The sequence below is a fragment of the Myotis yumanensis genome, unplaced genomic scaffold (genome assembly GCF_028538775.1).
Source record: "Myotis yumanensis isolate MYYU_CA2020_CCGP unplaced genomic scaffold, mMyoYum1.0.hap1 SCAF_7, whole genome shotgun sequence".
Taxonomy (NCBI): domain Eukaryota; kingdom Metazoa; phylum Chordata; class Mammalia; order Chiroptera; family Vespertilionidae; genus Myotis; species Myotis yumanensis.
The window spans coordinates 86,886,873-86,903,117 of NW_027223758.1; the positions used below are offsets into that span (position 1 = coordinate 86,886,873).

The 16,245-nt window shown below is 51.2% G+C and overlaps 1 protein-coding gene across 1 annotated transcript; it reads left to right on the forward strand.

The window, feature by feature from the left end:
- The first annotated feature begins 1,425 nt into the window (after nt 1-1,425).
- Nucleotides 1,426-11,127, forward strand: ZNF396 (zinc finger protein 396). The gene is made up of 4 exons (XM_070421185.1): nt 1,426-1,476; nt 4,424-4,897; nt 5,096-5,225; nt 7,744-11,127. The coding sequence occupies exons 2-4, from the start codon at nt 4,493-4,495 to the stop codon at nt 8,244-8,246; spliced, it is 1,038 nt and encodes a 345-aa protein (XP_070277286.1). The 5' UTR covers nt 1,426-1,476; nt 4,424-4,492; the 3' UTR covers nt 8,247-11,127.
- The last annotated feature ends 5,118 nt before the right edge of the window (nt 11,128-16,245 follow it).

The following is a 16,245-nucleotide window of genomic DNA, read 5'->3' on the forward strand; positions in this document are numbered from 1 at the left end:
CTAAAGCATATTCTGCTATTTCTTTAAAGCTCTGACCAAGTCTTGTATTTCCTGTTTCAAACATTTTAACCTTCCAAAGACTGGTAGGTTGCCTTTCTTTTTCCCTTCCCCTGTCACATTTACATTTTGCTTTTTTTATTTTTTTTTTATTTTTTATTGATTTCAGAGAGGAAGGGAGAGAAATAGAAACATCAGTGATGAATCATTGATTGTCTGCCTCCTGTGCGCCCCCTTCTAGGGATCCAGACATGTGCCCTTGACCCAGGACCCTTCAGTCCACAGGCCTATCCACTGAGCCAAACCAGCCAGGGCTGCTGCTGCTTGCTTTTCTTTCTTTTTTTTTTTTTTAAACTTGAGCTGCGTGGATCTGGCTATTTGTTGGAATCAGAACCCATGAATTCACCCACACATCTTGCCAAATCCAATGGCTTTTCACAGGTTATTCTTGCAGCTTTTAACAGCTGTCCATTTTCTCCCTAAACCACCTATTTCACACCACTGCCTGCATTGCCTGGGAAGGATTGTTTTAAATTCCTGGTTGCCTTGAGTCATTTAACCTACCCACCATCAACATAGATACATTTTACTTCTACACTTTGTGACTCAGCAGCAAATCCTATCCAGCGAAAGCCCCCTGTGGAAGCAAGAATTTCTTCAAATTTAATGTCACTGTAGGTTAAGGTGCAAATTCCTCCCCGAATTGCCTAGATCTGGTATAGACGGACCACACCAGCCTTTTCTCTCAACACGTTCAGATCCCGGCACTAATACACTTTTCTTTATCACACCAAAAGCGCTTTATTTCTGCTCATTATTATTGTTTATTCATGAACAGTAGTGGTTTTCAAGCTTCTGTCTTCCCCTAACTCTCCACTTCCTTCTACAAACACATTCCCGAGAGTCCCTGTGTGGGGCTGTGGCCTTGCAGCTCACCGGCTCCAATTTTTAAACCGACACGATTTCCTGAGGGAATATAGACATAGATATTGGTCCTCAGATATTCGAGAGCAGGTCGTCTCACCCCTTTTAAGGGCCATGAGGTTCTCTTGAGAAGGCATGGGTGGGTGGTCCAACCCGCTCGCCTGGGAGCGACCCGCAGGAGAAGTGCTCAGCGGCTGCCAGCACAGGAGCCTCCCCTCGCGGTGACCTAGGGCCTCGGCAAGTCACGGAAGCCGCGGTTTTAGTTCCTGGAAAGTGGGAATGGCCTTCCTGGGTGATGTAAGGAAAGCACTCTGGTAAACAGCAATGCTGCTGATGTGAACCGCGGGGCGGAGCGGCTGCACGCCCACCCGCGGAGGTCATCGCTTCCCCCAGCTCCGGAGCCCCGCCTCCGAAAGCGAGACGCGGCCGCTCGTCTCCATGGCAACCGCTCCGCTATCCCAGGCTCCGCCCCCAGCCCGCCCCGAGGACCGGAAGCAGCTTCCAGACCCCGGCCCCGGCCCTCCCCGAGAGCGCGGGTCGTCCCTCCGCCCCGAGGTGAGCGCCGACGCCTCCCGGCCGTCGCTGGGCGGAGGAGCGTCCGTCCCGGGGATCGGGGATGGGGGCGGGGGGAGGGCGGTGCCACGGGGTGCAGCCCGCCCCTTCCTCCGCGCACCCCTCTTTAGACCCTCTGCAACCCCATCACGCGCCCAGCGCTTCTCCTCTAGCGGCCCCGCTCTCCCGGCCGCTCCCCGCAGGTCCGCGCATCCCCGGGGGGTGAAGAGGGGCTGTCCCGGGTCCTTCGGTCGCCAGCCCTGGTGGAGCCGGGCCCCCACCCCCGAAGAGGGGTTTCCAAGTGGGAGGCGGTCCCCCCCGCAGGTACCCCGGATCCTCGACTGCGGGCGCAGCCTTCCTCCCGGGACCGGGTGCGTTACCGGCCCCTGCGGGTCGGGGTCGGGGTGTCGTCCCCGTCTCCTGTGTAGCGCTGAGCGCAACTGTGGGGACGGCGCAGGCTCGGCGGCGACTCTGCTGCGACTTGCAGAGGCAGCTCCAGCTTAGGGCCCCCAGTGTGACATCCCACAGGGCTCCCAACCCTGGCCCACCCTCCCCCAATGTGACATCCCACAGGGCTCCCAACCCCTGGCCCACCCTCCCCCAATGTGACATCCCACAGGGCTCCCAGCCCCTGGCCCACCCTCCCCCAATGTGACATCCCACAGGGCTCCCAGCCCCTGGCCCACCCTCCCTCCATGTGACATCCACAGGGCTCCCAACCCTGGCCCACCCTCCCTCCATGTGACATCCCACAGGGCTCCCAACCCTGGCCCACCCTCCCTCCATGTGACATCCACAGGGCTCCCAACCCTGGCCCACCCTCCCTCCATGTGACATCCACAGGGCTCCCAACCCCTGGCCCACCCTCCCCCCGTGTGACATCCCACAGGGCTCCCAGCCCCTGGCCCACCCTCCCGCCGCTCCTGGCGCCACCCAGACTCCATCCTCCGAGCTGGGGCTCAGGCCTCCGGCCTCCTGACCACGCGGCCCGTGTGGGTGGCCTGGGTGCGGACGCCAGCCCCGTCCCCTGGCCCGAGGTCGCGGTACCTGAGCCCGCCCGGCCCGGTTCCTCATCCGCAAGCCTGAAGGAGCATGGGCTTTGCTCAGTGTGTCTTCGGTGCCTAGAACTGGGCTGGTCAGGGAGAAATAGGGGCGTGTGTAAGAGTTTTCAATCCGTCATCGGATGCTGATCATCATCTATCTGATGACATTGAAATGGTGCTGTGCAAACGTCCTCAGTAAAAGGTTACATGAAGAAAAATGCCCCCTCCACGAAGACACGCTAATGATTCCCGGAGAAGCTGCTGCTCTCATCCACAGTTACGTTGCTGGTGGTATTGTGAACTGGTCGTCTTTTCTGTAATGTAGGTGGTAATACATAGCAAGACAGAATTTGCCACTCCCATTGGACCTCAATAAGGCAAGGCCTTGGGACATACCTGAAGAAAATAATTTTAAAAGAAGAAAGATGGCATATTCATGAAAATGTGCCTCCCAGCGTTATTTGTAATAATAACAAAACAACCTAAGACTGTACAACAGATACAGTTAACTAAATAATATAAATGTTACAGATGGGAAGTAGAAGTGAGTATGGGGGGAAATGGGAATACATTAAGGTAGAGGGATTCGTGATTACCTTTTTTAATGGCTCCTTTAATGTCAAAATAATATTGTTTTTAAAAATTAGTAAACATTACAAAAATGCACACAAAAGCGCTTCGCTCTCTGAAACGGGATTTTTGGACTGGAACCTGGCTCCTTTGTCTGCCGGAATCGAAGAATGAATCCACGGACAGAAAGTGGTATAGCAAAGGTGGAGATTTATTGAAGAACAAGTACTGACTACCACCTGGGGAGAGGGAAAGTGTCCCCCAGAATGGACTCCCAAGTAGGGAGGGGGAAAGGGTCCCCCTGAGTTCCTTTTCCTTATGGCTTATAAAGGTTGCAGATCCTGGTGCCTTGATATCCCCTCTGATTGGTCACCATTCCCTTAGTTTGTGATTAATCACCATGCTTTAATTATGTTCAATTTGTACCCATGAAAATACATCCTGCATATCAGATACTTACATGACGATTCATAACAGTAGCAAAATTACAGTTATGAAGTAGCAACGAAAACAATTTTATGGTTGGGGGTCACCACAACATGAGGAACTGTAGTAAAGGGTCGCGGCATTAGGAAGGTTGAGAACCACTGCTATAGTTCCTCCTAGGCTCAAAGGTCCAACCTCACAATGGACATGAGAGGTACTCCCCCACCCCTTATTGTTTTCCTATTCCCTTTGGGCTTTCTTCTTCTGGATGAAGGGCCTCCTTCTCTCTCTCTTTTTTTGGTGTTGTAAATATAGACCTTTTGCTGTTTCCAGCTCCCCCATTCTATGGAAATGTACCTGTTGCAGCTTTTCAGCTTCCCTATTCTATGGAAATATACCTTCAGCTGTTCTGCAGCCCTGTGCCGCCTCCATGGTCCCCTTAATTTCCAAAATTTCTAAAATTTCCCAAGCCTGTCCCATTTTATCCCTAAAATTCCTGTTTCATCTCGAGACTATTTCTTAGAACTCTTTGCAGCAGGCTGGAAAAAATTAACCGGCCCTTTGGGCCTGTCCCAGAGGCATGGCTTTCCCCAGGCTGCCCTGTGCCTGTGCGCCCGGAGCGCCTATGCCATCCTGGCTGGTCTCTCATTGTGCTGTTTACGGGAAGTCAGCCTGTGGGCATGGTTTTCAGGATAAAGGGGGAGTTACTCATGCCTGTGAATGGATGCATTCACTTTATCCTTGAGCTCTTTGGTTCTCTTAAAGAAGGGCGCATTCTTTGAGAGCATGATGTATGTGAAGATGAAGAGCAGTACTTTCTGGCCAGTCTTGTTTCTAGTCCTAATTGTTTTGTTCTCAGGAGCATTGACTGTCTTTGTCTTGTTCCACTTGTTTCTTTCGTCCTGTTTAAGGAGCATCCATTAAGGAGAGCGCCCCCTCCCGGAGAAGTACAGCCTGGCCGTCCCGAGCTCTCCGCGCCGATGTCTGCACCAACGTGCCTCCCACCAGCCGCCGAGGAGCCCGACTGCGTCGTGGTGGTGAAGATGGAAGGGCAGGAGGAGGCCCGGGGCCTGGAACCCGGCCTGCCCCGCAGAGGCCGCTCCAGCCCCGAGGCCTTCCGCCAGCGGTTCCGGCAGTTCGGCTACCAGGAGGCGCCCGGGCCCCGGGAGGCCCTGGGCCGGCTGCGGGAGCTGTGCTGGCGGTGGCTGCGGCCCGAGGTGCACACCAAGAGGCAGATCCTGGAGCTGCTGGTGCTGGAGCAGTTCGTGGCCATCCTGCCCGAGGAGCTGCAGGCCTGGCTGCGCGCGCACGGCCCGGGGAGCGGGGAGGAGGCCGTGACGATGCTGGAGGAGCTGGAGAAGGAGCTGGACGGGCCGGCGGGGCAGGTGGGAAGGGATGGGGGTGAGCGACCGGCGGGTCAGGGGCTCCATTCAGCCGGTTGTGAAACGGGGTGAGTGCACCCCCAGCTGTGCCAGGAAACAGGACGTGGCTCTGCTTTTTCCCTCCCTTTCCCTGTGGCCCTGGGTTTCTCTCACTTTATCCCAAGGTCCTGCCTCAGCCTCAGATAATCTAACTGCTTCCAGGTTTTGGGACAAAATGCAGAGGACGTGGCAGCTCAGAAAATCCCTTGGGAGTCGCCAAGTGACCCACCCCAGCCTGCAAAGCCGCAGCCGCCGTGCCCATCGCGGGAGCGCCACCCCTCCAGGCCATGCGGTGAGGGCGGCACCAGCTCCCAGTGTGGGCACAGGGGACCAGCCACGGTGAGGGCGGCACCAGCTCCCAGTGTGGGCACAGGGGACCAGCCACGGTGAGGGCGGCACCAGCTCCCAGTGTGGGCACAGGGAGCCCAGCCACGGTGAGGGCGGGACCAGCTCCCGGTGTGGGCACAGGGAGCCCAGCCACGGTGAGGGCGGGACCAGCTCCCGGTGTGGGCACAGGGAGCCCAGCCACGGTGAGGGCGGGACCAGCTCCCGGTGTGGGCACAGGGAGCCCAGCCACGGTGAGGGCGGGACCAGCTCCCGGTGTGGGCACAGGGGGCCCAGTCCCCGAGCATGCACGGAGGTCTCCCGCTTCCCCTTGCACCCCCCACTGTGGGAATTTCTCCCTCTACTTTCTACCTCTATATGTCATGCTGATGGACATTCTCATAGCTTATTCTTTCTCATAGATTCTCATTAAATCTGCAGATTTTAAAAATTCTTGGCATCATCTCCATCAGGATTGTCAAACCTTTTTCAAGCAGCATGATCGTTTTTTCAAATGAACTTTTACGCGGAGTTCCAATATTTAAAACAGGTGAAAGCACAGCTGCTCTGACCGAAGCAGGAGAAAGCAGTCTTGCCCACGAGGGCGCCCATGTGGCCTCGTTCCACCCCTTTTACTGTCAGAGGGGCCCTTGGTCTGTGTCATGCTCTGTGCGACCTCTTGCTGGGTTACTGAGAGGATCCCGTATCAACCTCGCCATGTCGCTGCGGCCGTGATGTTGCTCTCACGGGCTTTGAATGTGTGTCTCTGCTCCTTCCCATTCTTTTTGTTGGTGGTTGGTTTTCTCCTTCTCCTTCTAAACTGGCCTCTGTTGCTCTTTGCGTCACTTTTTATAGAAATGCTTCAGAATGGCCGGCATAACAGTATCTGCTCTTGTATCTGCTCTTCCATTGCAGATACTAAAAAATAAGTGCCGTGGGGAGGGAACCCCAGTTTCTTCTCTCCCCGTCCCGCGCCCCCACTTCTTTAAATTTTAGGAGTGGCTGGTCATCTAAGGAAGGTTAGGTTTTTCCCCAGGGAATTTTGATTAAAAACTATAGAAAAAACAATATATAAAAATTTAGAGGGACACTTAGAAAAGATTCCTCACTCTTGTTTGACAAGATCTACTTCCAAGAGGCTTGAAGTAGAAACTTGTCAAACTGCCTACTGCACACTTGGCCTCTGCAGTGTAGCGATCGCCTGGGCTTACCTAGGAGAAGGGGAAGTCTTCACGGGACATGGGGATGAGGCGGGAAACCATCCCAGCCTCTGCGGCTTGGTGTGCTGATAACTAAAGAAATCAGCCGCGAAGCCAGGTCCTGGGCTCCTGTTGTTGGCGAGAACCGTGTTTCAGCTGTGACTGTCCTCACAGAGGCCTCTCCTACATTTTTTAAAGATGCTTAGAGGTTGCAGGCTCAGTCCCTGGTAGGAGTGTGTGCAGGAGGCAACCGATCAATGTTTCTCTCTCTCTCCCTCTCCCTCCATTGCTCTCTAAAAATCAATGAAAACACACTTTTTTAAATGCATAGAAATTTTAAACCAAAAGCAGAAGGCCCAAGATCTTTCACTTCAAGGCAGAGAGAACCGGAATCATGACAGGCTAACAGAACCGTGTCTTACGGCTGCTACATGATTTCCTCGGTACAGAGTCCTGTCACGTCGGAGCTTCTGCGGGTGATCTTGGTCTCCATGCTGTCAGGTGCTAACTGTTGCCAGGATTTCGATAGTAGTGACTAGACATTCAGGTGGCTTTGAAAGTTGAGCTCCTTACCATTACTAATAAGATGATTTCCATTTGAACCAGTAATGATGCCCTTTAAGTAGAACTGTAAATGATATAGAAGAGTGGCGATGTTTCCTAGACGGGTACTCTGTGCTACCCTGGATCTCTTGAGGTGCTGTTATCCTAGCTCTGTGTTCTCCCAGCGTACCTGTGTGTGTGTGTGTGTGTGTGTATGTGTGTGCGCGCGCCTAATCTGTATTTTCTGACCTTATTTTCCATCTTCCTCTGTGTCCCCTTGGTTTTCTTCATCTCCTTCCTTAATTATGGATTCAAGTGTCATTATTAAGCTTTGTTTTGTTGATTGACACTCCTGTTTATTACGACCTACTACCATAGTTGAGCCTTCTCTTTTTAATGGATTTCAGAAAGAGGTGGAGAGAGAAACATCGATCTGAGGCCCTTCCTCTTTTCGCCCAGTCTTCCTTCAGTCTCTGAGATATCTTATTCCTACTCACCATTCTACCTTCTACATAGAGCTTTTCATATTCCTAGTTGAATGCCTCCTCGGACTATACATTTTTCCCCTTTGCTTTATGATCTCAGTGTTTTCTGCTTTACCCTCCCCTTCCTCCACATTGTGGTGCTATTGTAAAGCATACTAGCTAATACATAAACCGTGTGTATTTCATTTGGATCGTCCTATTTTCCTTTCTTTCTGAACGGAGGAACTGGTGACATTGGCTTTTCTGTGTATTATTTCAGATAAGGACACGAGAACTCAAAATGTGAAATCAGCTTCGAGGCAAAAGGCTTCTTCGGGCGTGGAACTGCATGGCGATGTTCCTAACACCGTTCGCAGGAACGCTTCCCAGAGTTCCACATCCAGAGGCACCGGCAGCCAAGATGGCACGTTGGATAGAAGATACAGAAATCCTTCTCGGAAAAAACAGCGCACGTGTGACGAGTGTGGCAAAACCTTCAGTCAGAGCTCAGCCCTCATGCTCCACCAGAGGATCCACAGCGGAGAGAAGCCTTTCGCATGTGACGTGTGTGCAAAGGCTTTTAGCCGGAGTGCAGTCCTCATTCAGCATCGGAGAATCCACACCGGGGAGAGGCCCTACAAGTGCCACGAGTGTGGGAAAGCCTTCAGTCAGAGCTCGAATCTCTTCAGGCACAGGAAAAGCCACACGTGCGTCGGTCCTGGGAGGGAGTCAAAGCGTCTGCTCAAAACTTTCTCAACAGAGGAAGACACAAGGCACCAGTAGCTCCCTAGTGTAGATCACTGGTCTTAATGAGCAGGGTCTTCTCTAAGGTCATAAAGGAGAGGATACAGACCATCTTATGTCAGCCTTGTTTGCTTCTCTGTATTGATAAGCAGAAAAGCAGACAAGGCTGAATTGAACTCTGATTTCCATCCGGAGAGTAGCTCTTGAAAGACATTCTCAGACACGTTCTATTTCTGCCCTTTGCACCAACGATGACATAGTACAGTGGCCCCTCGAACACTGGTTTGAACAGCACAAGTGTACTTTATGTATATTTTTCTCAGTGCGTATCCAGTTGGCCCTCTGTGTTCCTTGGCTTCAACCAACCACAGATTGAGCCTGCAGATGCAGGGGGCAACTGTGTGCATTGTTCTATGCCATTTCATACAAGGGAATTGAGCACCCTTGGGGGTGACCACTTGCTGGCTTAGGGGATTGGGCCTAAGCTGGCAATCAGACATCCCTCTGGCAGTCCGGCAGCCCTCGGGGGATGCCCACTTGCCAGCGGGGAGCAGACCTAAGCTGCAGTCAGACATCCTTAGCACTGCTGAGGAGGCAGGAGAGGCTCCCACCACCACCGCTGTACTGGCAGCCATCAGTCTGGCTTGTGGCTGAGCAGAGCTCCCCCCATGTGATAGCGCCCTGACCACCAGAGGGCAGCTCCTGCATTGAGCGTCTGCCTCCTGGTGGTCAGTGTGTGTCATAGTGACCAGTCATTCCCAGTCTTTCTGCTGTTAGGGTCAGTTTGCATATTACCCTTTTACTCTATAGGATTGAGGCTTGGTGCACGGGTGGGGGCTGGCTGGTTTGCCCTTAAGGGTGATCTGGATCAGGGTAGGGGTCCCCACTGGGGTGCTTGGCCAGTCTGGGTGAGGGGTTGAGGGCCATTTTCAGGCTGGCGGGCGACTGAAGCTCCCGGCCTTTTTTTTTCCCCTGGGATTTATTTACCTTCTATAGCTGTCATTGGAGCTGAGAGCCAGCTCCAGCTCTGAGGCCGTGGCTGGCTGAAAGCAGGTATCTGGTTTGTTTAGCTTCTATAATTGCAACATTGTTGCAACCGGAGCTCAGAGCTGGGCTGTGGCAGGCGGGGAACCTTGGCTTCCTCCATCACTGGAGCAAGCAAGCCTCATGTTCGCTTCAGCTGCGTGGCTGCCGGCCGCCATCTTGGTTGGCAGTTAATTTGCATATCTTGCAGATTAGCCAATGGGAAGGGTAGCAAAGTTATGGTTAATTATCATGTTTCTCTATTATTAGATAGGATAATAAAAGGGTAATATGCAAATTGATCTAAAGGTAGAACGACTGGTTGCTATGATGTGCACTGCAGGGGCCTGTGGATCAGACCCGAGACACACACGAAGGAACAAATCCTGGAGCTGGTCGTGCTGGAGCAGTTTGTGGCCATCCTCCCCAAGGAGCTGCAGACTTGGGTTCGCGAGCATCACCCAGAGAATGGAGAGGAGGCAGTGGCGGTGCTGGAGGATTGAGCACCCGCCGATTTGGGTATCTACTGGGGGTGGGGGTGGGGATGGGTAGGTGAGCCTGGAACCAATCCTCCGCAGGTACTGAGGGACGACTGTGTATTTCTTTTTAGACAAATGCATGTCCCCTGTTGAGAAAGAATGTGAGTTACTCCATATAAAAACAGATAATCTTTTCCATTTCATACCTTAAGTATGAGAGTTCTCAGACCAAAGATGAAAGCACTTTTTAAACATTTCTCATTTTGCTTTCTGTTACTAGATTTTTAAATAAGAGAATAGGATTGAGGAGGCCCAAGAGAATATGTACCTCAAGATCTAGGCTGAAATGCCCAGGGTCATTGTCAGGAGGCTGGTGAGTAAAGGGACTTAATCTCTTACGAAAACTCACAAGAGCATATACATTACTGATGAGACTAAGAAATTTCCTGTGTAGGAAAAAGAATCATCTCCTTTACAATGTAATTTGGAGATCACTCAGTGAAGGCAGTAAGATGACTGCACACGTCTTCAGGGAGTGGCTGCGGACTAAGGAATGTTCTGGTAATAAGGTGGGTTGTCTATGCTTATGTAAGGTTGATGACCCTCTTAATATGAAGGGAAGGAAAAGGGAGATGAAGAAAAGACTCCAGATGAGACGGACTGGTGTGACCCGGGTGTTGGCGAGTGCGATGTGTGATGGAGAGAGGACCATGGCTTTGCTGGAAAAGGAAGCCCTTCCCAGCTGAGGCCGGTCCCTCTGGCTCCTCCTGGCCCCCTTTAGCTGTGACCGTGTTTCAGGCACCACAAGGCAGCCTTGTCAGGGTCCTCTGCGTTCTTAACAAGATGATTTTCAAATGTTTGCAAAATGGGACCCCGGATCTTGACGCTCTTGTACGAATGAAACCACGGAAGTCAATTGAGCGTCCGCCAAAGTTTTACCCACGTTCAGTCAGATTCCCTGTACAGATGTAAAATGACCGATGTGTGTGTTATTAACGTATCCTGACAGGATGCAACAGGCCCTCCCCTTTCTCAGGGAGTCTGGGAAGACTGTTCTGAGAATGTGCATTGCTGTGTTTCCCTGGCGTCACAGTGACCCCACACGGGGAACTTCTCTGCTGCGGGGGGCTCCTCACGAAGTGTCAGCGCGTCACCAGAAGATGCAGCTGTGTCCAGTGCTTAGAGTTGCCCCAGACACGGAGGTGGGATCACTGAGCTCCGCTTACTCCATTCGTAAGATTAGTAGGGGGAGAAGTAAATGTAAGCTTTAATTCCGGAATCTGCTGATGGCGATTATATTTTATAGTTCTGGGGAATACGGCTATATATTGAGTTCTGTATATTTTCCGTTATTAAAAATGTAGGGATTCTTTGTTTGGTGCCGGTCTCTAGTTAAGAGAGGAATAAGCCATCTATTAAAGCAGGAAATGCCTCAGAGGGTGTGTCCTGTGAGTCACTGTCACTGCTTAGTGATGGGAAGAGTTTCTTGGGCGCCGCCGTGTGAATAAAGTGACTGTCTGCGTCACGTATCCCAGGGAAGGGTCTGCACGTGGTGCTGCCGTAAACCTGACAGAGTTGCATCTGTTCATGGTGGACGACCTGCACTTCACCCGAAAGCGATTCGGATCATCTTATCAAAGTGCATGGTGGTCTCCAAAGGGTGTTGCTGAGTCCTGGGAGTTATTTTGCATGCACAGAGGTCTCCTAATGAGGAGAAGATGCTGGCTTATCTAAGTGGAGAATTACTGTGACTGGGGCTAACTTTGATAAAAATTGGCATGCTAATAGTACCCCATTAGATCGACTCATTCTCACAGACAGTAAATACTCCGAAGGGAAAATTTTTTAGATGGATTTCACCTTATTTGGGCCTTCAGTGTTATATCTATAACCCAATGTTCCTTCTTTACCTCACTCCCCTTCTTTCTGAAAGCATGTCCATCACTCCTGAAGGCTTCCTGCAGTGGGAATGTTTGGTTTTTGCAACCAGGAGTCTGGAGGACAGGTTGCTGCTGGCTCTCTCTCCACCAGCAGCTGGACAGTGCTGGTCTGGCTGGGGAATCTGCCCTTCTGTTGGCTTCCCCTCACGCTTACTTTCCCAGAATGCGAGGAAGCGGTCCCAGCTCCAGGAACGACGTCCGGGGTCATGACAGGAAGGAAGTGGGAAAAGGCACGGACATGGCTGTCTCCTTTACTAGGAAACGCGAAGGCTTTCCAAGAAACCCCTGCAAAGGCTGCTGACGCTTCCTGGTTGCATGTCTGGTAACGGGATTGGGGACCACTTGGCTCAATAGTATTTGCCGTCCTCCTCGCCTCCTTCCTCATCATGGGCAGATGAACTATAATTGTGCCTCCGGTGTTACAGAGAGAAAGATCACAGCTCTTAGAGCCTCTTACCACCAAATCTGCCAACTTATCTACGTCCCTCATCATTGCTTCTCCCTCCTCTCAGGAGGAAAGCGGGGTCGCTCCTCTCTGGCCCAGGCTCCCGGCAGTACGTGGCAGCCGCCCAGCAGTGGCTGGGGGCCGGGGAAGGCTCCTTCTACTCAGGGGAGGGGCACCTTTGATCTGACTAGGAGCGTTGGTCCCAGGAGCATGGTGCCAGTCCCCCTGCCTTCATTCTGTGTCCTCTGCCTGGACCAGGATGCAGACGCAGTTGAGAGGGGTGAACAGCAGGGCAGGGACACGGAAACCCCAGCTTTCTAGCTGAATGGCTGGTAATGGAGGCCTCAGGGAACCAGAAAGTGATGGGTTTATTGCCTAGAGGAGGGAGACCAAGTGTGGTCCCCAAAAGCAATGTATGAACTCTGCTCACCCCTACACTGCAGGTGCATGGAGCAGACAGCAGGCGATGAGAAGGGAGCTACAGACTGACCACTGGGCGGCATACACAAAGGGCAGCTCCCAGTTGCACTGCGAGTGTTTGAAAACGGAACTGACATTGGAGCCACAGCCCACACAGTGCAGATCAGAACTTGTGGCCTGACCCTTGCCAGGGCTACTGCCTGCTAAACCAAACTAATCAATCTAACAGTTTAGATGATACCCAGAATCAGATACCATGACTCAAAATGTACAGGATACAGTGCAGAATTACTAGGCCTGGGAAGAACCCGGAATATCGCAATTTGCAAGGAAAAAATCAAATGATGCCAATACCTAGATAATAAAGATATTGGAATTATCAGAAAAAGACTTTAAATAAGGTATTATAAATAACCATGCCTAGGAAGTAAGAATGAATTAATGGAAAAATAGAAAAATTCAGGAAAGAAACAATATAAATAAGAATCAAATGAAAATTTTAGAGCTGAGAAATACAACCAAAATAAAATATTCACTGTATGAGCTCAATGGAAGGATCCAGGTGACAGGGCAAATAACTGTAATCAATAGAAATTATCATATTTAAACAGCACAGAGAATAAAATATTGAAAAAAAAAAAGAGCAGACAGTACAAGAAAACTACAATCCAAAAACTCTTAATGAGCATCGGCACAAAAACCCTCAACAGAATGTTATCCAGTGGAATGCAGCCGGTATAAACAGAATGAAACACCCGCAGCAAGTGGGGTTCCACCACCTATTACTCAAAAGCAAAGTCATCCACCAGATTAGTAGTTTCCAAAGGAAAAACCACATGTTCCTATCAACTGATACATAAAAGTGTTGGACAAAATTCAAAAGATAATGCCAAGTGCAAGTGCTGGTGAGCATCTGGAACACAAGGACATTGCTGATGGGGTTGGAAAATGGCACACCCACTCTGGAAAGTGGCAGGTTCCCATAAAAATGAGCACATACTGACCATAGAAATTACTCAGCTCCAGCTGATATAGCCACATGCCATATACCACATGGCTTAAATAACAGGAATTTATTTTTTATGGTTCCAGAGGCTGAGAAGTCCAAAATCTGCTGATTCAGTTCCCAGGTGAGGACTTCTCACTGTGTCCTCATGTAGTGAGGAGAGGGAGAAGCAAGCATCTTCTTCCTGTATCTTTTCTTATAAGGACACTAATCCCATCATAAGGGCCCCACCCTCTTGATCTTATCCTATATAACAAAGAGGCAATATGTAAATTAACCCTCACGCCCTCACAAAGATGGCTGCCTACGACGGGGGGGGGGGGGCAGTTAGGAGCAACCAGGTTGGCAAGGAGGGGGCAGTTGGGGGCGACCAGGCCAGCAGGGGCGGCAGTTAGGGGCAATAAGGCCAGCATGCAGAGGCAGTGAGGGACAATCAGGGGGGCAGGGGGGGCAGTTAGGGGCGACCAGGCAGGCAGGCAGGTGAGCGATTAGGAGTCCAGGATTGTGAGAGGGTGCAGGCTGGGCTGAGGCGACCCCCCTCCTGTGCACGAATTTCGTGCACCAGGCCTCTAGTCTGAATATAATTACTTTACAAAGTGGTCATCTTCAAATACCATCACATAAAGGTTAGGGTTTCAATATGTGAGTTTGGGGGGGGGGGGGGGCAAGCAAAACATACAGTTCATAACACTGTATGACCCAGAAATCCCACTTCCCCCGACCATGGAACCCACAACTCAGGTATTTGCCCTGACCAGGAATTGAACCCGAGAACTTCCTGTGCACATGAGGACATTCCAACCAATTGAGCCACACCAGCCAGAGCTAGGTACAATTCTTGAAAGACAGACTGCTTCCCCTTACACCTCAGTGAACAGAACTGAATAATATGGCCATTCCTAGTTGCCAGGGAGGCAACGTGAGTACCTGGCCAAGGGAAATAGAATGGTCATGGATGGTGTAGCTCAATACCATTTCTTTTTATTTCTTTTATAATTTTTTTTTATTGATTTCAGAGGGGAAGGGAGTGGGAGAAATAGAAACATCAATGATAAGAGAGAATCATTGATCGGCTGTCTCCTGCACGCCCCCTACTGGGGATCCAGCCCGTAAACTGGGAATGTGCCCTTGACCAGCTAGGGCCCCAATACAATTTCTTGCATTTGGCTGAGCCCAGTGTCGCCCACCACTCCCAAATGCAAAAGATCAGAGTTGTATTAGAAGTAAGGGGATGCCCTACCACTTTGGCTCTGTGGATAGAGCATCGGCCTGCGGACTGAAGGGTCCCAGGTTCGATTCCGGTCAAGGGCATGTACCTTGGTTGTGGGCATATCCCCAGTGGGGGGCGGGGGGGTGCAGGAGGCAGCTGATCGATATTTCTCTCTCATGGATGTTTCTAACTCTATCCCTCTCTCTTCCTCTCTGTAAAAAATCAATAAAATATATTTTAAAAAAAGAAGTAAGGGGAGTGCTTCATCTAGGACACTAACTATGCCTGCCACAGTTAGGCTTTCAGTCACTTGCAAACAGAGGACTCCTGGTGCAGTGCACTCCTCAGCTAAAGGGGATCTTAACCAGTGGACTTAAAGAGCCCCCAGGGAGGAACTTCTGAGCTGAGCAGTGGGACTGAGGGCTCCAAAGCAATTGTTAGAGACAAGCCTGGAAAAGGCTTGACATCTGATAACACCAGATCCGAAGGCCTGTGCTTCTCTTCCCAAGTGAAAACTTCTCTTTCTCCATCTCCTGGTGCCTCCCTGCCCCTCAGCACGCCTCCTTTAGGCCCCCTGATGGTGCTCTACGCTGCTCCTCTGTGGCAGTCTCCGCTGCCTTGTAAATGCTTGTCTCCTTGTCTAAGTCCTTAAGGAGAGGCTAATGCTAAGAAGAAATCATGACCTCATTTTCGTCATCGTCAGTTCTCTGGAAGGTATTAGTATCTGCTTTTCACTTGGTTGGTTGTGGGTTTTTTGTTGTTGCCATTAATGAATGAATGAGATAGTTTAAGGCAAAGCTGAAAAATGTGGCTGGTAAAGGAATGAGTGCTTTTTAGATTTAGACAGATTATTATTTAAACAGACAGTGAAAGCAAGATTGGCCCCAAGTCCCAACTCCTCGCGAGCTTTTGTCACACACACACCAAAAGGCCAACACCAAAACAGAAGGAGCCAGATGGCTGCGCTGAGCCGTGGACCGCCTCGAGGCTGAGGGCCAAGGCCTCACCCAAGATATTTTTTCCATTGATTCCTAGAGAGAGTGGAAGGAAAGGAGGGAGGAAGATTGGAGGGAAGGACAAGGCGGGGAGAGATAGAGAGAGAAACAGATGTGAGAGAGACCCATCTCTAGGTCGCCTTCCTCCTGCACCCCCACTGGGGCTTGGAACCTGCAACCGAAGTACGAGGTACACCTTGACTAGGAATCGAACCTGAGACTCTTCAGTCCATGGGCCAACGCTCTAGTCACTGAGCAAACTGGCTTTTATATGGTCTGCAACTGTCCTGTGGAGGGGGTGGGAGGGGAGCAGAAAGCCTTAGTCACAATCTAGGAAATAATGAGAAACGGTCTCATGACAACCTCCCTGGGAGATTGGGAACGGAGTGGCAGCAGCTCCGCATGCGCTCGTGTTCCGGAGGCTCACGGGTGTTCTGCCAAGACTCAGATCAGCTGCGGTTCAGGCCTTGCTATGGGGCCCAGGCAGGTAAGTCCCAGGTTGTCCAGCGCTGGCACGAAG